This window comes from Muntiacus reevesi, chromosome 5, assembly GCF_963930625.1.
Source record: "Muntiacus reevesi chromosome 5, mMunRee1.1, whole genome shotgun sequence".
NCBI classification, from domain to species: Eukaryota; Metazoa; Chordata; class Mammalia; order Artiodactyla; family Cervidae; genus Muntiacus; species Muntiacus reevesi.
Window position 1 is genome coordinate 105,459,885 of NC_089253.1, and position 23,978 is coordinate 105,483,862.

At 45.7% G+C, this 23,978-nt stretch overlaps 1 protein-coding gene across 1 annotated transcript; it reads left to right on the forward strand.

Moving 5' to 3' along the window:
- The first annotated feature begins 349 nt into the window (after positions 1-349).
- TEX35 (testis expressed 35) lies at positions 350-9,734 on the forward strand. The gene is made up of 9 exons (XM_065937221.1): positions 350-388; positions 1,168-1,218; positions 1,837-1,905; positions 2,853-2,909; positions 3,587-3,646; positions 8,382-8,446; positions 8,676-8,865; positions 9,200-9,243; positions 9,513-9,734. The coding sequence occupies exons 1-9, from the start codon at positions 350-352 to the stop codon at positions 9,571-9,573; spliced, it is 636 nt and encodes a 211-aa protein (XP_065793293.1). The 3' UTR covers positions 9,574-9,734.
- Positions 9,735-23,978: the final 14,244 nt, after the last annotated feature.

Sequence of the window (23,978 nt, forward strand, 5' to 3'; positions counted from 1 at the left end):
AATTTTTCCTTCTCCAGGGTGTGCCCTGTGCTTGGGCCGTACAGGCTGCGGCCCTTCAGGTGGCCTCTGCAGGGGGTCCCCCACCCCCTCGCTGGAGGCAAACTTCGTGGCTTCGGAACCCGGCCTGAGGTCCTCTTTCTCCGTGGCCGAGGCACCCCAGGCTCACAGCTGCAGTGACACTCTGGGCCGGCGTGTAGGTCCTGGGCATTGTGACCTCAGCTGTTCCACCCACAGAGAGGTGGTCATCCTGCCTGACCTCGGCCTGTAAGCTGTCTAGGACAGCGGCCTGGTCACGGCGGCCCGTTGAGGGGAGGTTGGGAAGTGGAAGAACACTCTGGCCTCCTCCATCATGTCGGCCAAGAGGGCGGAACTGAAGAAGACAAGTCTGGTAAGGGAGAAACGGTGGCCAACGTGGGGCGCCTTTGAGCTCCCACTGGGTGGAAGTGGGGGTGGGGGTATAGAGAGTCCCCAGCAAACCCTCAGCTTTTCCTTCTCCCTCTGAGCATGAGGTAGCCTCTCAGCCTGGAAAGAGGGTGGGGAATGGACCCTGGGCCTTGAGGTGGCAAGGCCTCCCCCGCTAGGACGAGGAGCACTGAAACGGCCCACCCCAACTCCGGCCACTCTGGGAGCCACGACCCCAGCAAGGCCTACCTCTGACCCGCATGTTTAAGGCATAGAAGAAGCCCATTCAATAAAGGTAATTATCACCCACAATTTAAAGATTAAGAAATAAAGGCTCCCAGAGACTAAGTAACTTGCCTACGTTGACACAACCAGTGAGGAGGATGGCTGAGACTAGGATTCCAGCCTGTCTCTCTACCTCCAAATCAGTGCTCCCGAAAAACGACTTAGCCAGCTTCCTTCAGTTATCTCAATGTGCTCTTGCCAGCCCCCCCCCCCATCCCTGCCCCCCAGCAAGAAGAGGGCAGCCTGCTGAACAGGCAGGTTTTACTCATGAGAGGACTAGAACAAGACAAAATGTGAGTTGTCTTGGCCCAGGAGCTAGGGGCATGTGGGCCTGATCTTAAGTGCAATTGGGCAGGCAGGGTGGGGTGGGTAAGGGGTCCTCCCCAATTTTTCCCAGTCCTCCCCAAGCCTCCCCGAGCTTCCCTAGTCCTCCCCAAGCCTGATACCTGGCAGCCTGAATCCCACCTTCCCTCTCTGCAGAGCAAGAACTACAAGGCAGTTTGCCTAGAATTGAAGCCGGAGCCGATCAAAGTAAGAAGCTTTTTTTGATGCCATCCCGGCATCCAGGTCTGAGACCCATGGGGAGGTGACTTGGAGTCAGGGGTCATTCGCCATTCCTGGTGGCCAAGACTTGTCCCAGGTGCTGGCAGATACACGAAAGAGAGAGAGCACTCTGCTGTCATAGAACAAAGCAGATGCATAAATAAATGAGGAAAAATCTGGTAGCATTACCTATGATACAGGAGATTGAAATAGGAAGATGAAACTGGGTGGCTACTGTAGGTCTGGGGGGCCTGTCAGGAAAGGTCTTCCTCAGCGTGGAGAGGACAAGGCTTGGTCACTGGAGGGCCAAGGATGAGCTCCAGGGCTGGAGGAAGCCACACGACCAGAGGCCCTGTGGCGAGAATAATCGTGACTGCCATGGGGATGGAAAGCTGAGGCCCAGCGGGTCAGGAAGGGAGTGGAATGAGATGGGATCAGACAGAGGAGAAGGACTGAGGGGACTCTGGTGCTGGTGGGGCCAGAACACCAGCTCTCACCTCTGCCCTGGCCCGAAGGGAGGAGCCGAACCTAGGGGGGAATCTCTCTCGCCTCATCTGCCCACACTGGCAATTTCCAATATTCCATGTTTCTGTTTTCAACCAATAGACATATGACTACAAAGGAGCTAAACAAGAAGGGCCATTTACCAAACCAGGAGGAACAAAGGAGCTAAAGGTAGGTGTGGGAACCCTGGAAGCAGCAGATTGGACCAACACAGTGAACAGTTGGGGCTGACAGAACAACCGCTGCAGCAGGTAAACTGCTGGTACCTACAGTTCTGCTCCAGCCCCTGTGACTTCACTCCTGCTTTTACTTTAAAATTATTTCTGGCTTACAGAAAATTTTCCAAAAAAATGGTACAGTGAGTTCTAGTCTACTCTTCCCCCGGATTTCCAAATGCTGGTCTTTTATTACATTATTTTCTCTTTTTATCATATTCATACATAAATATATATTTACACACACACACACATTATATATATATACATATATCCTGAACCATTTGCAAGCATGTGGTTCTCCTAAATTTCAGTATGCATTTCCTCAAAACAAGATCACTCTCTTACACAACCATAGTACAATCATCCAAACATCAGTCAGGAGATTCATGTTGATACAGTTTTCATCTCCAACCCTTAATCTAATTCCCCCAGTTATCCCGCCAATGTCTTTCGTAACAAAAGAGGAGATACATTTTTTGGTTTGGGATCCAATTCAGAATCACACCTGGCTCCCAGTTTCCATGTCTTTTTTCATCTAGAACAGTTCTTCGACCTTGCATTCTGGGACACTGTCAGTTTTGAGGATTACAAATCACTTATTTTGTAGAATGACCTCAGTCCAGGTTGTCTGATGCTTCCTTGCCGTTAGACTTAGACTGTGCGATTTTGGTGGCCATGCCACAGCAGGGAGTGTGTGACCTTTTCAAAGTGCATCAACATCTGGAGGTACAATGTGTCCCACTGTACTGTTTTCTTAACAGGCTCCTTTCTTTCCTCCCTGCTGGCAGTGATCTTCTGCTCCTCTTTTGGCCATGCCCCAGGATCTTTCCTTTCCTCCTTTTGACTGTTTCCCTTCTCTCCAAGACATTTCTTTACTCCTTCTCTATTTTATTTCCTCAGGATGAACTCAGGGAAGTGAGGGAAGAGCTGAAGGAAAAAATGGAGGAGATAAAACAGGTAACAGGATGAGACTTTACCTCTCATGGAGTTAAAGAGTAGTTTCCAGGAAAATGCAACATCTAACTTTGAATAGTGAAGGAATTCGGAAATTGCACGAAAGAGCAATCCAACTAACTGAGCCCAAATTCCCTAGAGTGCTTGTATCAGGCAGCTTAGGTTATTTGTTTCTAACATGTCTGAGGCTTAAATCCAATTTTTGAATGATAAGGGCTCTCTAACGTGTCTCATTGATTAGGATGGGGAGATACAACCTAGTGACAGAGTGAGGGGCTGATTTGAAATTTGGAGGCAGTCAGGGACCAATTTCTCCTCCCCTGAGCAAGCTGCAGAGCAAGAAGTCTTGTTTCTCTGATGAAATCACCTATAGCTTATTTGTGAACAAAGAAAATACTCAAGCAAGAATGTGTAATTGAAGCTGTGATTTGAGTTCCACATGGCAGCCTTACCATGGCCAGATCCAAGTTATGCCCAGGCTGCTGCTGCTGGTGACTTGGTGGTACATGCATTTACACTTCACAGACTTTTGGCAAGAAGTGGCTTTAATAAGTCATTATTAGAACATCCCTTAAACTTTATCAGCTCATTCCAGGGGAGCAGCCATAGCACTTACCTTAAAACTCTCGAAAGACAACTCCAAATTCAGTAATGTGCTGTGTGCCTTTCTTCCTCACTAGATAAAGGATGTAATGGACAAGGATTTTGATAAACTCCAGGAATTTGTGGAGATTATGAAGGTAAGTATTTACTGAACACCCTCCATGGGCCAGTACCATACCAGGAATCATGGAAGGAGAAGCCAGAGCCTGCTCTGAAAGTGCTTACAATCTAGTAAGAGACTCAAACTCTATTGCATAAATAACAAGTAAGTACCAGAATCTGCCTGTAATGCAGGAGCCAAGGAGATGCGGGTTTGATCCCTGGGTCAGGAAGATCTCCTGGAGGAGGAAATGGCAATCCACTCCAGTATCCTTGCAGGATAATCTCATGGACAGAGCAGCCTGGCAGGCTACAGTCTATGGGGTCTCAAAGAGTCAGGTGCGACTGAGCACACAGGAGCCATGCAAGTACAAAGTTGCATGATGACTGGTTGTCACTTAACTAGGAATTTAAAGACATGAGAAATGAATGTGGACTGGGGTAACCAGAAAGTCACTTTAGAGAAAGTGAGTCTTTTTCTTTTTTCAATATTTATTTATTTGACTGCGTCAGGTCTTTTTTGTGGCACACAGTATCTTTTTAGTTGCGGCATGTGAACTGTTAGTTGGGGCGTGTGGGATCTAGTGCTCGGACCATGGATTGAACCTGGGCCCCTGCATTGGGAGCACAGTGTCTTAGCCATTGGTTCGCCAGGGAAGTGCCCTAGGGAAAGTGAGTGGTAAGGTGAGTCTAAAAGTTTGAAAGTTAAATGCAAATCTATCCAAGAGTCCAATAAGGTTATTTTTTAATTCAGTAATGACTAAAGGGATTAGCTTCTAGAATAGCAGTTTTCAAACTTTGAGTTTCAGAATCAGTGGGAGCACTAATATAAGAAACAGAGCGCACATAGGTCCTCGCACCCTGGGGTTTCATTCATGTTCCCCAGGAAGAAATTTGAGAACAACCAATGTAAAAGCATGACTTGGCAAACGCATTTACCTATAAATTTTTCAAGAGTTGTAAAGAGGCATTACCCTCACCAGGTATTAAAGTTCATAATGAAGTCACAATAATCAAATGAAGGTGGTACAGCCCGAGGATAAGCAGACAAATGAAATAAGCAGCACAGAGAACCCTGTAACAGCCTCTCTGACAGGGATCACTTCTGTGGATTTCTCCAGTCCCAGGCCCTGGACCAGATGAACTGAATGAAAACCTCCAAGCTGGGGCACCATTGCTCAAAATGCTGTTACATGATTAAGATGGTTGCTTCTGATGAGAACCAGGTCCTTAGCACTTTAGCAGTAGTTGTTAACACTGGCCACACGTTGGAATCACCTGTACTGTGGTGTTGAGCGGCCTCTCTTTACAGCTGACTGCACCTCCTAGCAGTTAAGTCAGAGGTCTGGGCATTGGTAATTTTTAAAGATCCTCAGTTGATTCAATCCTATGCTCACAATTGGGCACCACAGCTCTATGAAATTTAAAATACAATAAAGGTGATTTTTAAAATTATCAGTGAGAAGGAAAAGATTATTAATATTAAGAATATTTATATGATGAAATATTATTCAACTATAAAATTAATGAAGTAATGTCATTTGCAGCAACATGGATAGACCTAGAAATTGTCATACTCAGTGAAGTAAGTCAGAGACAGAAAAACAAATATCCTATTACTTATATGTGAAATCTTAAAAAATGTTACAAATGGACTTTCTTACAAAACAAAAATCCAGCCACAGATGAAGAAAATAAACTTATGATTATTGGGGGAGGGGCAGGGGAGGAGGGATAAATTGGGAGACCGGGGTTGACATATACATACTACAATATATAAAATAGATAACAATAAGAAATTACTGTATAGCAAAGGGAACTCTTCTCAATGTAATGACCTACATGGGAAAAGAATTTTACGAAGTGTGGATCTATGCTTATCTGATTCACTTTGCTGTATTGCAGAAACTTTAATAAAACATTGTAAATCAACTATACTCCAATAAAAATTAAACAAAAAGAAGAATATTGCCTGATTATATAAGGGAAAAGCTTAACTCAGTTAACACTATCAACTGAATTTTAAAAAAAAGAAATTGTATGTATTTAACTGAATGGTCTAAATATAGTTACAATAAAAGAAATCATAAAAGAAATACTAATATGCTTAACAGTATAAAAATTTTTAAAATCATAACAGGAAAGCACCACACGCAACAGTTTGAAGGAAATAATTTTCCACAAATATGATCGACATAGACAAAAGGTTTTCATCTATAACATATAAGACTCACACAAATCATTAACAATCGAATAGAAAAATGGGCAAAGGTGTATGTGAACAATCCTCAGTTAAGAATATTACTAAAAAGCAATAAATACAAAGTTTTACCTAATGAATAACCAAATAAACGCAAATGAAAACAATACTTAGGTAATTGCCACATTCAAATAAACCAAGTTTTAATCTATGACAATTACAAATCAAGATAGGAATGCTCTTTACAGCTGATCGGAGTACAAGTTTGTACAAAACTGAAAAGGAATTTAGACAATAGGTATCAAAAATATCAAAACCCTATGACTTATCAACTCCTTGACTTCTCAGAATTTAACCTATGAGAATAATCAGAAATGCCCGCATGGGTACATATAGAAAGATGTTCATCACAGGATTATTTATAACAGCAAAAAATTGTCAACAACCACAATTTCCAATAGTAGAGGAATAGTCAAATAAAATATGATATATCTATTAACATATAATGAAAATTAACTATAGGAAACAGTGTTTAGAAAGAATACTTATAATGAGAAGTTAAAAGAGCAAGATGCAAGTAATAATATACAGGCTGATCACAACTAAGTGAAAAAAATAGGTAAGTAATTATATAGGAAAAAGACTGGAAAGAAATATACCAAAAGGGTTAATTGCTGCTATCACTAGATGATGAGATTAATTTTCCCTTTTATATTCCTCTGTATTGTCCAATTTTCCTGCAAAGGACTGTGCTATTTCTGTATTAAAATGCAAACACAGTGTTTTGTTAGTGGGTAGGACTGGGTATCACAAGGCACAAAGGAGGCTATTTTGGGCACGGGAGCAGCTTGCACACAGCATGGAAGCAGGAGGAATGCAAAGCTTATCACGGTCAGTGGGGAGATCAGTCATATAAGTAGGATCATTGGGGGAAACTGAGAAATAAAACGGAGTGGGCACAAAGGCGATGGATAATGAAGGCTTTTGAAAGACGGGCAGACAGGTTGGGACTTGGTTGTGTAAGCGGTAAGAGGCCTCTGGAGATTCTTAATCAAAGAACACGCTAGGAACAGCACTTCAGAAAGCTGAGTAGGCAGCTGCTTGCGAGGCGGCTGGGGCGGGGTGGGGGTGCGGGTACCAGGGAGCAGGTGGGGGGCGTCTGGAGCAAGAATGTCAAACAGGAAGCCACATCCCCGCTCAAGGTGAAGAAGGCTGGACCCAGTGTAGGAACAGAAGGAAAGGGTAAATCCGAACGACGCAGCGAAGGGAAAACAGCATGCTTGGTGACTGATTCAGTAGAAAGAAAATAGGAGAGGCATGCGCAAGCGTGCATGAAGACACCAGTTTTAATCTGGACGGCTAGAAGAAAGAGATGACAGTGACAGGGACAGTAGGGAAACAGCAAATTTAAAAGAGAAAATGATGGAGATCAGTTTGAAGTATGAGTTTGAAGTGATGGTGAGACTTCTAAGAAAGTGCAATGTATTGACTCATGTTTTGGACCCAGGGGAAATTTTTAAAGATATTTATTTTATTTGACTGTGGCACATGGGATCATTAGTTGTAGCATGTGGGATCTAGTTCCCCGACTAGGGATGGAACCTGGGTCCCCTGCAATGGGAGCTCAGAGTCCAAGTCATTGGACCACCAAGGAAGTCCCTGGACCCAGGGGGAATTGTGACTTCAAGGATATTTTGACTTTACTTATGAATACAAGTTTCTCATTCAAAATTTATACAAACACTTAAATGCTTTTCAAAAAGACCTTTTTAGGAAATCATTTCCATCCTGACAGTAATTCCTTGATTAATTTTCTACCTCAGATCTGTAAACTCTTCCCAAATCTTTCATTTTTTTTATTATTAAAATGATTCTCCTGGAAGCAAATTATTTTTTATTTACATTTTGTGATATTCAATCCAATCCTGTTTTTGTCCTCAACAGATACTATCAGTAATCTTAGAGTTTCTTTGTGACCACTGTTTCTCTCCAATTTTTCCAGGTCAAATTTTTTAGCTCTAAACTTTACCAAGAAGACTTTATTATTATTTCAGTTCTTAACAATACATGTGAGGAGCCATTTGCACTATTATCTGTTTTGTGTTGACCATTTCTGCCAGGAATTGGGTAAGAGATGGAACAAACAGATATACAGGATCTGTGTACATAGCAGCTGTCAAACCATTGGAGTCAGAAGTGTCTTTAGGGGTCATAAGATTTATTTTCTTGGTTCCATGATTTTATAGGCATTGAACCAAGGCAGATAGGGTTTCATTCAAGTGGAAGATCAGGTAAAACAGATCCTGGCCTCTGACTCACCTGGAGACTTTGACCAAGCCCCTAAGGACTCTGCCTGTGCGTCAGTTTCATCATGGAATGGGGAAGGAGACAAGGAGGGGTGGGTGGCATGTGTCATGGATATTCCGTGAGCTACCTCAGCCAGGGCCAGTTTGGATTCTTGAGGAAGTAATATGCGGAGGTGGCCTCGCAGTGGTTCTCAGAGTGAAGCAGGAGAAAGGGATTTCAGAAGCCCTTCATGATGATGATTCTAGCTTTGAATTCTCTCTTGGAAGGAAATGCAAAAGGATATGGATGAGAAGATGGATGTTTTAATAAATATACAGAAGAACAGCAAGTTGTAAGTACAACCTGCCCCCATCTCTCCTGATCCCTAAAGAGTCTCCTTCCTTTTCTTTGCCAAATGTCCTTGACGTTCAGAGGACTCCCAGAGGCTTCAAGGAGCTGTCTTAGCTTCTCTTGCCCCAGTGGCTTGGAGTCAAGACCCTCCATGGCCACCCATGCTACTGGTTAGTTCCTCTCACGTTGAAAATTATTCTCCCCAATTTTGCCCCTTCCTGACTCCCCAGTCCCTTTAGGAGAGGACTGAAGATGCAGCAAGATCTCAGGCTGATAGGAGGGACAGACGCAGACCCACAGCTCCCGCTCAGGAAAATGGATGGAGCTGGTAGAGCACCCCTCTCTCTTCAGAAAAAGATGGTGGCACTGCAACAACCAAAAGACCCAATGGATTCCCTTCACCAATGCGACTCCTGCTTCGTAAGTGAAGCCCTCCCCACCCCGCCCCAGCGTTACACCCCTGGGCTCCTGTTCCCCCCTACCTCCCCTGGATCCGCTCTCTCCCCTGGGCCCACTCCTCTCCCGGCCCGGGGATGCCTCCCTAGTCTTGAGTCCACTCTGGGGTCTTGCCCTCTAGGACTGGGGAGATTCTGAAACCATGACCAAGTAGACTCAAGCCTGGATGCGCCCGCTCCCAAGTGCAACTATATTGTTCTATCCTCTCCTATAGCAAGACCCGGTGAGGTGCCCAGCAGCCTGGCCATCTTGGACCAGGGGAAAATGATCTTTCTTGTGCCGTTTCTGTCCTCCACAGGAGAAACGTTTGTTGTGTACCCCACAGAACAGCTACGATCAGGGGTAGGTAGACCCCTGCAAGCCCCTTGTCTCAATCGGGTGCCCAGTCATCCCAAAGGCGGTGCTCCAGGGCGCATTACCATCAACCCCGGCCTGTGCAGGCTCTGCCCCCACCGCATCTGCCCGGCCTTAGAGGGCGTGGCACTTCGAGGAAGGAGGACTTGCTTAGCCCAGGCTGGGGGCTGCCCAGAGGCCTCTGTGGAGGGCAGGGTGCCTTGCCAGCTGCCCAGCTGACCTCGCTTCAGGCTCCTGACTTTCTCCCCATATAACAGGAAAGTTCCATACCACGCCTGGGCATCCTTTTCACCCTTGGCGTCTGGACCTGCTTTCTGATTTATCACTTCTACTCCTGTGTGACCGAGGACATAGTTCCAACTTAATGCTGCCTCAGGACCCATCAGCGGCTTGGGTTCAGCCTCTCCCCACTCCTTGAAAGGCTTGCTGCCTTCTCACATACCACCCTGCCCCTGGCTCCTTCCACCCGGAGAGTAAAATCTTCGTTTAAAGCCAAAGCAGGAGTCAAAGTATTGAATATCAGTCTCAAACTTGAGAGTGGAAGGACTATCACTTTTTTAGATGAAAATCACTGTGTTTCAGGCTCCCGCCTCTCTTCTTGCTTTCCTGATGGTTCAGTGGGAAATCCTTAGGGTCATCCTTAGTGTCTCCACCGCCTCCCTCCACTTCACCTGGTTCTACAGATGTCCCAGGTCAAAGGGAAGGCCCTGAAGATATCAGATGCCATTCTGTATGATCCCAGGAGTGTGTGTGTGTGTGTGTGTGTTAATGGGAGGAACTCCTGAGCCCAGCGTCTAGCCTGCACTGCCTCCCTCTGAGGTCTCATTACCAAGCAGGACTTGAGGCTCCACTGCTCATGGGAACTTGCTCCCTTTCGGGGCTCTGAGGATCCACCCTTATTCTCTGGCATATTTCCTCATCTCCACCCCACCTGAAGGAGGCCTGCCCTTCAGAGGCCTTTAAAGGTGGGGACGAGCCATTGATCTCCCACTGCCCCATGCTGTGTCCTGCCCAAAATCCCTCCACCAAGATAAGGGGAAGCCTGGCTGCTGTCTTGAAATGAGAACAAAGAAAGATACAGAGAAAGGATTTCAACAAACTATCCTGCCATGGGTGAAATTCTTTGGATTCAGTTCAATGAAGGATGAATGAATGGGATTCCACGTTTTATTTCACATCAGCTTTCTCTTGTTTTGTCACTCTGCTAAGTTGGCTGCTTCAACTTTTGTGGTTTAGTTGCTAAGTTGCGTCCGACTCCCGCGACCCTATGGACTGTAGCCTGCCAGGCTCCTCTGCCCACAGGATTCTCCAGGCAAGAACACTGGAGTGGGTTGCCATCTGGTCTAGAAAATGACTGATCAAGTTCCTAATGGCTGCATAGTTATGAGCAGTGCCTTGGGTGCTTAAGATATGCATTGAAAAAAATAAACAAACCCCCCCCCAAAACATAGACTTTGCCCTCAAGGAGCTTATAGTTTTAAAGGACAGATGGTAAACAGGGGTATTAAAAATATGGACTATATATAAGTAAGTCCAATAATAGTAGAACTTTAATGAAACAGGATAGATTACAAAAGGTAGAAAGGTGGGTATCACCCTCTGTTCATTTCCTATTGCTGCTGGAACAGATGACACATTTAATGGCTTAAGACAACACAGAATTGGTCCAGAATCAGTCCTACTGGGCTATAGTCAAGGCGTTGGCAGGCCTCATTCCTTCTGCAGCTCAGGAGAATCTGGTTCCTTGCCTTTTCCAGATTCTAGAGGCTGCATGTCTTCCTCGGCTCACGGCCCCCTTCCATCTTCAAAGCCAGCAGTGGCCAGTCAAGTCTCTGTCACTCTGCATCACTCTGATTCTTTTATTTAAAGATTAATCTATTTTTAATAGAAAGATAATTGCTTTATAGTATTATGTTGGTTTCTGCCAAGTATCAGCATGAATCAGCCATGGGTATACCTATGTCCATTCCCTCTTGAACCTCTCTTCTGCCTCCCTCCCTATCCTACCCCTCTAGGTTGTTACAGAGCCCTGGTGTGAGTCCCCTGAGTCATGCAGCAGATTCCCATTGGCTATGTATATTACATATGGCAGTGTAAATGTTTTCATGCTATTCTCTCCTTACATCCCACTCTTTCCATATATCCCACTCTCTCCTTCTCCCCATCCCTGTGTCAATGAGTCTGTCCTCTGTGTCTGCATCTCCACTGTTGCCCTGCAAATAAGTTCATCAGTACCGTTTTTCTAGATTCCATATATATATGTGTTAATATACAATATTTGTTTTTCTTTTTCTGACTTACTTTACTCTGTATAATAGGCTCTAGGTTCATCCACCTCATTAGAACTGACTCAAATGCATTCCTTTTTATGACTGAATAATACGCCATTGTATATATGTACCACAGCTTCCTTATCCATTCATCTGTTGATGGACATCTGGGTTGCTTTTGTGTTCTAGCTACTGTAAATAGTGCTCAGGATCACTCTGATTCTTCTTCTGCCTCCTTCTTCCACTTGGAAGGACCCCTGTGATTACACTGAGCCCTCCTAGATAATCCAGCTATTCTCCTTAGTTTAAGGTCAGCTGATGATCAACCTTACTTCCCCTTTGCTGTATAACATAACATATTCACAAGTTCTGGAGATTATAATATCTTTGGAGACTGATTTCTGCCACCAAACAAAACCCCCCAGACCCCATCTCTTGACTCCTAAACCTCCAAACACTTGGGAACATTGTCTGGCTCAATTCTGTGCTCAGTTCTGGTTTGGCATAGACCCACAAATTCGATACTCTTTCAAGAGGAACATAGTTCCTCTCCCCTTATGTGAGGACTAGACATAGTGACTGGCTTCTAATGAATCGAATATGATGGAAGTGATAGTGTGTTACTTCTGAGATGAAGTCATAAAGGCCATGTGGCTTCCATCTTGCTCTCTTTCGCACACTCATTCTGGGTGAAGCTCACTGCCGTGGGGTGTGGACTCAAGCAGGCCTATGGTGAGTGCCACAAGGCAAGGAGCCGAGGCCTCCTGCCGACCCTGGTGTGAGTGGACCTCTTCCAGCCCCTGCTGAGCCTGGAGAGGACTGCAGCCCTGGCCATCGTTGACTGCCGCACCTCATGAGGAGACAATGAGCCAGAACCCAGATGAGAGCTTCTCCTAACTACCTGACCTGCAGACACTGTGAAATAATAAATGCTTGTTGCTTTAAGTTGCTAGGTTTTGAGGCAATTTGTTATACAGCGAGAGAGAACCCATGTGCCGGTTTGAAGACCTGAAACAAGGGCATCAGGGAAACAGCTGCCAGGATCAGCTGAAGCGCTGAGTCTTCTTTGTGCAAATGACCGAGCAGTGCTAACCAAGCCCCGAGGCCTGGGGGCAGTGGTCTCCGCAGTCCCTGTCCCTTGACCCTGTCCAGGCTCCCCCGTGTCCCAGTTTCACGTCATCCAACTCACAGGCCGCAGAAGGACAACACTGTGTGTTGGGGACAGGTCTGCCTGGCTGTCAGACAGCTGTCGTGTCTGCCCTTGGGAACAGACCTTCAGGGAGCCACAGCCTGTCATTCCTGCCGACGCGTCCCGTGGGCCAGCTTTGCTGTGAGCTTGTGCTTTTTCTGTTGGTTTCAAGGTCACCTCATCCGGAAGAGAATTATGCTTAACCTGTCTCTTCTCTGAAAAGATGTGACTCCTCTCCTGAGAACAGAGCCTCTTGTGGGGAGGGCGCGTTTCCCCAACCTGGGCCACCACTTCTGCTTTATGCTACAGGACCCAATTGATCAGAACAAAGTGGACAGTCAAACTCAACTTGCCCAATCGATTTCTGTCCCTGGGAATTTGAAATTGGAATTTGGGGAGACTCAGTTGGCCCCCAGAACTGGTTGTGTAATTAGGAGCTGGGGAGGCATCTGCCACTGTTGGCCAAAGAAGCAGAGAAAGGTAATCTACAGAAAAAAATAAACCGTTTTGCAGAGAGAGAAGGCTGAAAACAGAGGAGCTGAGAGAAGTGGAGACTCATACAGTTCCGCGGAGGGGGTAGCAAGTACCGCTGCCTGCCTCAGCCCTGCTGGCCTGGTGCTGGCCCCTGGCTTGGCTTCATGAGAGTCTCTGGACTCTTGGACTACCGTGTCCATTTCTGTTTAAGCAAAGCGGCTTTCGGTTACCGCCCAATAAGCCTGAACTAAGGCTCCACGGTTAGAAGGAATCTCAGAGAATGGTCAGATCTTTTCAGTTTACCGTGAGGCTTCTGAGACCCAGAGAGGTGCAGAGAGGTGCCCTCAGTCACACAGCCCATGTGTAGCAAAGCCAAGACCAGAACTCAGGTTTTCTGACTCCTGGGCTAGTGCTCTGTGACTCTCTGGGGCCGGTTGCGTTTCCAAGGGCAATGAGATGAGATCAAAGGAGAAACAGACCTGAGGGTCAGCTGGCTCTAGACATAAATCAATGGTGTGGCTGTAGGTAAGTCACGTCACCTCTCAGACTGGGTGTTTTCATCTGGAATGTGAGTGTAACCACACCTAACTCAAAGGGGTGTGATGAGAGCCGGGGCTTCCCTGGTAGCTCAGCTGGTAAAGAATCCGCCTGCAATGCAGGAGACCCCAATTCCATTCCTGGGTTGGAAAGATCTGCTGGAGAAGGGATAGACTACCCACTCCAGTATTCTTGGGCTTCCCTGGTGACTCAGCTGGTAAAGAAGCTGCCTGCAACGCGGGAGACCTGGGTTCAATTCCTGGGTTGGGAAGATCCCCTGGAGAAGGGAAAGGCTACCCTCGCCAGTATTCTGGCCTGGAGAATTCCATGAACTATATAGGCCATGGGGTCGCAAAGAGTCAGATACAACTGAGACTTTCACTTCACTTTCAGTGAGAGCTAAAAGAGAACATATTTGGAGGAATTCAACTCTCAAAAAAACCCACTACTCTGATAACAATGACGATGAAGTCAGAATTGCCTTTCCCAGATTAAAAAGTTTCAGTTCTCCACCGCAATTTCCCAACACCTGGACTGACTCCAATCAGAGTGAGGTCTGCGATTAAATGAGATTTGATCTACTTCAATATTAAAAGAATAGTTGTTTTGAGAGGAAGTGTATATTAGGAAATGAATCAATAAGAAATTATTAGATGGTATGGGGATTGAGACTGTGTTCTAGAGGACAGAGTCGTTCCTTGTAAAGCAGTATCCTTCCTTTGTAATGTCAGTGTCTGATTTCTAGCAGAGTGAGGGGCAAGTGGCTCACCCCAGCCCACCCACAGGTAACAGGTGCTGCAGCCCCAGGCCCTGACTCAAGGAGTCAGGAGAGAAAGTTAGGCAGGCAGGGCTGGGCCCAGGAGGAGGCCAGACTGTATCATCCGTTCCTATCACTGCCCTGGGCCCTGGTATGACCCGCACTCACCGCCTCCCTTCTCCCTTGTCACAGGTTGCCGCCAGCCCCAGAAGGTGGGTGAGGGTGGGCTCAGGCATCCACCACCGTGGTCAGGAGCCCCATCCCTCCCAGGAGCAACAGGTCTGAGTATATACATTTCCGTGGCAATGAACTTCCCACCCACCTTCCTAAGTGTCCCTGTCTGGCTTCAGGGGTCCCTAGAGCCTCCCTGCACCCTCCTCAGTGTTTGAAAGGTGATTTACCCTCTGATAAGTGTGACCAAGGTGATTCTGGTACTTCCCTCTATATTAGAAAAAAAAAAAAAAAAAAAAAAAAAACAACCAAATCCAATCCAGATCTTACTCAGGGATTGAACAGTGAGTCTGAAAGCCTGACCCTAATTCTAATCCTAGAGGACCCAGAAGATGAAGAATGTGCCTTCAGCAAGTGGTGAAGCAAAATGGTGCAAAGTTGCCCACTTGACACTTTAATATCAGTATCAGCTTTTAAATGTGACCAAGAAACGTTCATTTTGTTTTTCATGGGTGTTGTGTCTGTGGGGAGATGAGCAACTCCAGGATGAGTCTAATTCACACAAATATTGCTGAGAGCAACTTGGTGATACGTATCAGATGCTTTAAAAGATAGGGGGAAAATTACAGATGGCTGCCAGGATTTAGCTACAAGGATACTCATCATGGAGTCATTTATGACATGTATATATTTAAAAATCAGAAACAACATAAATGGACACCCGTTGATTAAATAAATTGTAGTACACCCATAAAATGAAATGCTTTGCTGACATTAAGAATATGTTGTTGAAATATATTTAATGCCATCAATAGTATTGGTGTATTACATAGTGTTAGAATATCATCCCATTTTTTAGTAAAAAATTTACATGTGTGTGTGTGCATGCACATAGAGCCTGCATGAACTGAAGAGACTTAGAGAGAAATATACAAGAATAGAATAATAGCAGTGGTTTTCTCTGAGCAGTAAGATTATGACAATTTCTGATGTCATTCTTTGTGTTTATCTATAATCTCTAATGTTTCTACAAGGAACATGCATTATTTGTATAATAAAACTAACAGCTTTGTTTTCTTTTTTTTTTTTAAGGAAGAGAAAGATGGCCCAGGAAGGACCCTTAAGAATAGAGACAAAGTCAGGTGAGATCTCCCCAGATGCTTCCTGATGAGAAGCACCTTGGATCTTTCTGTTTCCTGGGAGAGGCCAATGAAATTGTGCCCTATCCAAGTGTTCACCCAGAGGAAGGGGGCAAATGAACCCCACTCAAAGAATAATTTAAAAGGAAACAAGGAGGGACTTCCCTGGTGCTCCAGTGTCTAAGCCTCTGTACTCCCAGTGCAGGGGGCTGGGGTTTGACCCCCTGGTCAGGGAACTAGATCCCACATGTTGCAACTAGGAGTTCTCGGCCACAACCAAAGATCCTGCATTCCACAACTAAGACTCAGTGCAGCCCAAAGAAGGGGGGTGAATAATAGGGAACAAGATGAATGTGGGTAGATGTTTACAGCCATGAATACATACCCTCCCACCACTGCTCCCAGGGATCTCTGCACCCCGCCCTCCTCTCCCGCCTGAGCAATCACAGTGCTCCTGGAGTAGAGGAGGATTTCCCACAGTCCACCCCCAACAAGCCAAACTTGTCCTTTTAGAATGTCAGTTAGATCGTGTTGCTTTTACGCTCAGAACTTCCAGCATTTGCCCTTTTCTCTCAGAGAAAAATCCAAAGCCTCTGCCTGCAATGCCCTCAAGGATGGACTCTGCTCCTCCACACTCATCCGTTACCCATTTTCCTCCCCCACCACCCCGGGCTCCTCTTTGTTCTTCACACACACCGTGTACACTCTTTCCTCAGGGCCTTTGCACTCACCAGTGGTCCCTCCCATTTCTTCAGCTATCCACGAGGTCATCCCCTCAAAATTACATTCTCTTTTTTGTCATTTTAAAATAGTCTCTATTTAAATTAAAAGTATTTGCATACATTGCATTTTGGAGATGTACAGTTCTGAGTTTTAACATATATTGGGTTGGCCAGAAAGTTCATTTGGATTTTCCCCATCTTACAGAAAATCCAAATGAACTTTTTTTTAAATTGGAGTGTAATTGCTTTACAGGGTTGTGTTATATACACATATCCCTTCCCTCTTGAGCCTCCCTCCCACCCCCTGCCCAGGCCATCACGGAGCCCCAAGCTGAGCTCTCAGTGTTACAGAGCAGCTTCCCACTCGTGATCTATTTTACACACGGTAGTGTGTATATGTCAGAGTTCCCTTCTCAGTGACACTTCCCCAGTCTGCACAAACAACAGTATGCTCATGCTCAACGTTCCTCATCCTCCTCACTCTCCTTTGTTTGCCTCTGCAGCTCACTCAGCACCCGCTCACATCCTATCCATTTCACTTGTCTGTGGTCTGTCTTCTGCTCGAGTGTAAGTTCCTTGAGAGCAGAGATTGTGTTTCTGTCACTGCTCGATGTGGGGCCCACGGCAGTGCCAAGGGCACAGCAGGGGGTTGACAGACACTTGCCGGATGGACACATGAGCATAAAGATATTTGCCATGCGCTGGACACTGCAGGCTCTGCACTAAGAACTTCACCTGCATCGTTTCATTTTATTCTTACAACAACCCCATGAAGTCATTCTGTCTGTCTTTCTATGAGGTCACATAAACGGTCATCTTCCCTATTTTGTGCAGGACGAAGCAGACTCAGAGAGAGAAGGTAATGAAAATAATCTGTCCAAGGTCACAGCATTAAGTGGCAGAGGTGAGGTCAGAATTCTGCCTGAGCATTCTGATGTCAGAATCTATTTCCTCTACACGCTTGCTTCCCCTGTGTGGTCCCTAGACCAGCAGCACCAGCAGCATCTAGGAGCTTGTTTGGAATGCAGAGTCTCAGGCTAGAAGGCAGGCCTACCGAATCAGGACCCGCATTTTAACACGGCTTCCCAGGCGACTCCAATGTGCTCTAGTGTGAGAAGCCTTGCTGTGCCGTCCGCTGTATGGAGAATAGGGGGCTTCCCTGAGCAAGGGGCTGCCACAGTCTGGGTTAGTCTGGCCTTGGGTTCTCTCCCTCTGCCCGCTACCTTCCTGCCCAGAAGTTCTTCAGTGTCTGCCCGGCTTTGGGGGAGCCACAATTCATGATGAGTACAGAAAGCTCAGTGCCAGCCCCTTTCTGGGAGCCAATCCTGCTGTGGGCAACTTTGCTTCTCCCGCTTGGAGAAAGTTCTCTCAGCTCACTCAGACAAAATCACATGCGTCCCTCTTAAAACCAAGTGAGAGAGCCTGCTACTATCAGAGATACGGCACTGAGCCTGGAGCAGAAGGTGTTTCCACCTGACACTTAGGCCCTGGGGCCAGGGAGGTTGTTAAAGCCAAAACCTGCTTTCAATTAAATTATTAATGCCTGGGAGCCCACCCTGGCACTCATTTTTATCACCAAGGGCCACTTTCAGTCTTGACATTCATGAAGAATAAGCCTGTCATAAAACCAGATCCTCATTCCCAGTCTCCCGCAAGCCCATTAAAAACAAAAGTAAACATTATTAAATATAAACCCAGATATGCAAAAACTGCCTTTGAAAATACACCAGCAGAGGGCGCTGTGACCCCATCAGTCCCTGTCCACTGACCCGTCCAGAAGCAAAAGCTGCAAAAGAGGCAAGAAAAGAAATCACAAGATTAGGGGGTCTGGATCCTGGGTCCCACCCTGGCTTCATCTTTGGAATCTTGTGGGAGCCCAGGGCAACAGACACCTCTGATCTGTGCCTGCAGGAAAGTCAGTGGTCACTCAAATAGATATGGGTTCCAAAAGTCCACCTCCAGATCTGACCTGAGCAACTCAAAATGAAGTCACTTTCATTCACGCCATTATTCCCTTAACCAACACTTGCTGAGCACCTGTGATGAGTCAGGCACAGGGCTACACAATGCATTTTCTGTATCAAGTGATGTCATAACAACAGCTAGAACCTGAGGCTAAAGCCTTTCAAGTCTTTAATATAGAGGAAATAGAGCTAATAAGGTTATTTTCTGTTTCAGGGTCAGAGGAAAGGAATAGGGGAAGGGCAGTGTGGAGGAGAGGAAAGTAAGCGTGGGAAGAGAAGAAGAAGAGAGACAAGTAGGAGCAAGAGGACCCTGGGGAAGAGGAAGGGAAGCTGGCTTCCGGCCCCTGCCTGGTGCATATAAAATATAACCTTAAGAAGTTAGTCTCTGGCTTCCTCCCATTTTCCTTTCTAGATCCTGACTTGGGAATCTCTCCAGAGCCTTGGACTGCCCAGGGCTCCTGCAGCATGCCCCAGCCTGCCCTGCCCATCATGGTCACCGTGATCCAGGGATTTATACCCTCCACTCCCCATCCACACCCCCAGGCCTGCAGCTGCCATTGTCAGCTCAGTGTTGGCAGCTGAGTCATCCATTAAACTAACACACGCTGACATGCAGCAGGTTGGTCTTCCCAGGGACATTGTGCGTCTTTTCAAGAAGACCCAACCAAATCTACCTCTAAGTGGTAGATTTCCAGACAGTGGGCTGAAAGGACATGACAACTTCAGGCTGTTTGTGTCAGGGGTGGTATTCTGGAAACAAAGCCATAACACCTGTTTGGGGAGGGCGGGGTGGTCTCACACAATCTCTTAGAGGAGCTGGCAGGAGGGACTTCCGGTGGGGGTGCTGGTATGGAAACGTCATTGGCAAGTCAAGGATTTGCAGGTCAGTGATACATCTCTGACGGTTTTGAGTTTTGTGACTGTGACTGTGTGTGTGTGTGTGTGCGCACATGCGTGTGTGCTGGGACGAGACCAGAGAGAGAAGTCTGCAGGGCTGGATGCAGGAGAACCACTCAGGCAGGAGCACGGTCCTCCCAGAGCTGGGGCCTCGCTGCGGTTGACGGCAGGCTTGGACTCTGCAGGGGCCACCTCCCAGGAGTACCTCCCAGCGGGGCACGCTCTGAAGATTTTGACCGCGGAACAGGAGGCTGCATTGCCCACGGCCCCTTCCTGATTCCCTGCTTGTGGGAGACCTGCTCATATAATCCGGCCTCTCTGGAAGCCTGGGTTTTTCCAAAGGGACTGCTGGTGGGAGGTAAGTGGACATCCAAGGGGCGGGGGGGACGGTGACAGGACCATGGCCAAGGCAGACTCCCCCACGGCAGCCACTGGCCCTGCTGCAGGCGTCACCAGGGTGCTTGGCGCTGAAGCTGTCCTTCGGGATGAATCCTGGGCATCGGACACATGGCTTCCCTGCTTCCGCTGCCCACCCCCAATCCCAGGGCCTCCCGGAGGATCCCAAGTCAGGGCTTGCTGTTGCTCTGAAAGGGCCCGCTGGCTGCACAGGAAGTGAGGAAGCCTGTTTGCTCACCAGGCCTGGGTACAGCAGGAGAAAGTGGTACGTGTCCACACAGAAGGATTTAAAGCGGATGTAAAGCCCTGCCTGGTTCACTATGCCTTTGGTAAGGCTGCTCTCACCACAGGGCACGTCCCCCCCATTCTGCTTCTCAGAGCCCCAGCCGTTGGTAGTGACAGAGGTAAGCTAGAGGTTCAAGGGAGGGTTCTAGAGTGGTGATAATTTCCTATTCTTGACCTAGGTGGTGGTGATATGGGTGTGTGCTGTGTATAAACATTTATTCATCAAACCGAAGATGCTGCTTTGGAAAACAGTTTGGCAGTTCCTCAAAAAGTTAACATAGTGTTACCACTATGACCTAGCAATTCCACTCCTAAGTATATACCCTGAAGAATTGAAAATATATGCCACACACATACACACAAAGCGTGTGCATCAATATTTATAGCAGCATGATTCATAATAGCAAGTGTTCATCAGCTGGTGATGATTAACAAACAAAATGCGATCTGTCCATACCATGGAATATTACTCAACTATAAAAAGAAATAATGTACGGATACATGCCATGACGTGAGTGGACCTTGAAAACATGATGCTCAGTGAAAGAATCTAGTCACAAAGGACTATATATAGTATGATTTTATTTATATTAAAGGTCCAGAATAGGCAAATCCACAGAGGTAGAAAATAGATTGGTGATTGCTAGGGGCTGAGGGAGGGGGAAGTAGGGAATGAGTGCTAATGGATACGGAATTTCTTTTGGGGAGTGATGGGAATGTTCCGGAATTACATAGTGGCAATAATTATACATCTCTATGACTATATGAAAGACAGTTCAAGTATACACTTTAAAAGGGTGAACTTTATAGTGTGTGAATTGTATCTCAAAAACTGGATCTTGTTCTCTTTGATCTACGAATGTTATACCTTAATAATAATTTCTTTAAAGTTGAAAAGTGAAGATGCCACTACTCTGTTGCTATGCTCCTGGTTTTTAAGAAAAGTCACTGCCAAAATGCCGCCTCCTCTATGACAGCTCCCTCATCCCTGCTCTGAGCTTCTTCAGCATTTAGTCCTGACACCCTGCGAACTACTTATCACTTGGAGAGCCTGGCTATTCAGAGTGCAGCTGAGGACCAGCATGCCTGCATCTCTTGGAGGCTTTTTAGATATGCAGCATTTCAGCCCCCCAGGCCTGCTACATCAGACTCGCCTTTCAAAAAGATTGCCAGGGAATTCACATGCATATTAATGTTTGAGAAACACTGCTCTTGCAGGCTTCCCCCAACCTCCTCCTCCTCCATCCACGCCTACACCTGAAGGCTCTTTTTATCTCTACCCACCTGGTGTTCATCAACATTTGTGGATTCACTGCTAGTGGCCTCAGAACTAAAGTCAATAACTACTCTAACACCAGGATGCTGCTGCTGCTGCTAAGTCGCTTCAGTCGTGTCCAACTCTGTGCGACCCCATAGACGGCAGCCCACCAGGTTCTGCCATCCCTGGAATTCTCCAGGCAAGAACACTGGAGTGGGTTGCCATTTCCTTCTCCAATGCATGAAAGTGAAAAGTGAAAGTGAAGTCGCTCAGTCATGTCCGACTCTTAGCGACCCCATGGACTGCAGCCCACCAGGCTCCTCTGTCCATGAGATTTTCCAGGCAAGAGTATTGGAGTGGGGTGCCATTGCCTTCTCTGATAGTGTTTTCTAGTCATGTTTAAAAGATTCAGGAATCAAGTGGAAGAGACTCACACTGGTCAAATGGGAAGCATCAATAAGAATATTAACTGCAATGAATTGAAACACATGTTTAAAAATCCATGAATTCATAGTAATACTAAAAACTAAACTCTGTTTACTGTTGGAGGATGGTAGGAAAGCAATTCATTGTTTTGAAATGGTAAATGGAGGAAAGCAAACAATTATCTTGGGTGTGAAACAGTAGATAAATAGTAGTATCTGATTCTATCATTCTTCCTTTATTTACAAGCTAGAATACTTCTATGAAGGAGAAAGTGATAGAGTCAGATATCACTATTTTGAGACAGTAGATCTTTCAAAAGATTCAGGCATTGACCATGTGCAGCATCTAATATGGAAAGAGAGAAAGGACATCATATGCCTCCTGTTGGAAGAATATCCACCATTGAAACCAAACCTGAACATTATTAAGCTCTAGATTACCGACTTACAGGAAAGTATGGACAGAGATCTTGTAAAATTACACCACAGAAAGGTTAGCAGCAAAATCTAGATTGTGGTTAAATCTACAAAATAAAGAACCCAGTGTCTTCAACAAACAAATTACAAGAAAAAAAGAAAAAAGATTAAAGCTGTTGAAAGTCAAAGCAACCAATTTCAACAGATGAACCTCATTTGAACCCTGATTCAAACTGTATTCCTAAAAATCCATTTATGACAATTTTTAGATAATTGGGAAATTTTTAAAAAATATTTGTTTTATATCAGAACACAGTTGATTACAGGTGTAGAGCAAAGGGATTTGTGATTCAATTATACCCATAGAAGTAGCCTTTTTTTTTTAAATTCTTTTCCCATTTAGGTTATTATAGAATCTTGAGCCAAGTTTCCTGTGCTATATAATAGGTCCTTGTTAGTTATCCTTTTAAAATATAGTAGTGTGTACATGTCAATCCCAAACTCCCAATCTATCTGTCCTCGCTCCCCACTTTCCCCTCTGGTAACTGTAAATTCCTCTCTAAGTCTGTGAGTGTTTCTGTTTTGTAAATAAGTTCATTTGTATCTTTTTTTTTTAATATTTTGTATATCAACAGTATCATATGATATTTAAGAGACAAGTGGGAAATTTGAACACTAGGAATTACTGGTTATGATACAAAAAGAGTTCTTTTTTTATTTACTAAAACTTTTACAGATGAAATAGTATATCTGGGATCTGCTTCAAAATAATAGAAGATGGGCTAAATGGAAGAGTGTGGGAAATGGAACCAGTGTGGTCATTTTTGGGGTTGGCAGATTGAAGGGTGTATGGTAGTTCATGATACTAATCTACCTACTTTGGTGTATGTTCAAAGGTCTCTAAAATTAAAAAAAAAACTAAAACAAACAAGATTTATAACAAAGTGTTTGTAAGAAAAACAAACATATAAACAAAACAGTTTAGGTGAAGGATCCATCACTAAGAACGATAAGATCACCTTTCTTGTTTCCTTCTCAACATACTTTCTCATAATTAGATTTTCTATAACATAATAATTTGCCTTCAGAAGTGTTCTACAGAATGAGACTCTCAACTCACCATCCAAAAATGAACCAGAAACTTAAACCTTATGAAAACTCAAGGAGAAAGAACTGGATACAGAAATAATCATGGGTGAGGCATGAGCATAGCTGAATTCACACCAGAGGTCCACCAGCCGAGGGCAGGACCAAGCTGCAGAGGTGCTTATGACTGCATCGCGTGGGGAAGTAGTGTCTGTGGGTTTCAACTATGCCTGCATGGGCGAATCACCTGGAAAGCTCTGGAAACACACGGATGCCCGGGATTCTACCCTAGCCCCATTAAATCTGTGCAGGAGGCCTGTGGTTTTAGTGATTGCCAAGTCCTGCCCCAACCCCCTAGGTAACTGATCCTGACACACAGCCAGAGAGAGAGAGGGCTATAGCCAGCTTGCTCATATTTAAATAGCTAGGTAAACCTGCTGGGAAATGCTGGTGGCAGCCACTGCCAGATAAATGACAAAGTGAGTTGGTAAGTGAAACACTGGGCGTCAACATCTTTCTGTTTGCTGTGAGTCACCTGAGGCCGTTTGGAGCCACTGTGTCCAACCTGAGTCGCTTCTCTCTGGGTCTCAGGTGTGGCTGAGCTCCAAGGAGGCCACAGGTTGGCTCCTGTGGGCTCAGCCGTGGGCTCCTGGGCTGCAGATTTTGGCAGCATGTAGGTAGCAAGCGCCTAGGATTAACAGCTGGCCAGCAGAAGTCGTGGTTGGGACTGAGTTGG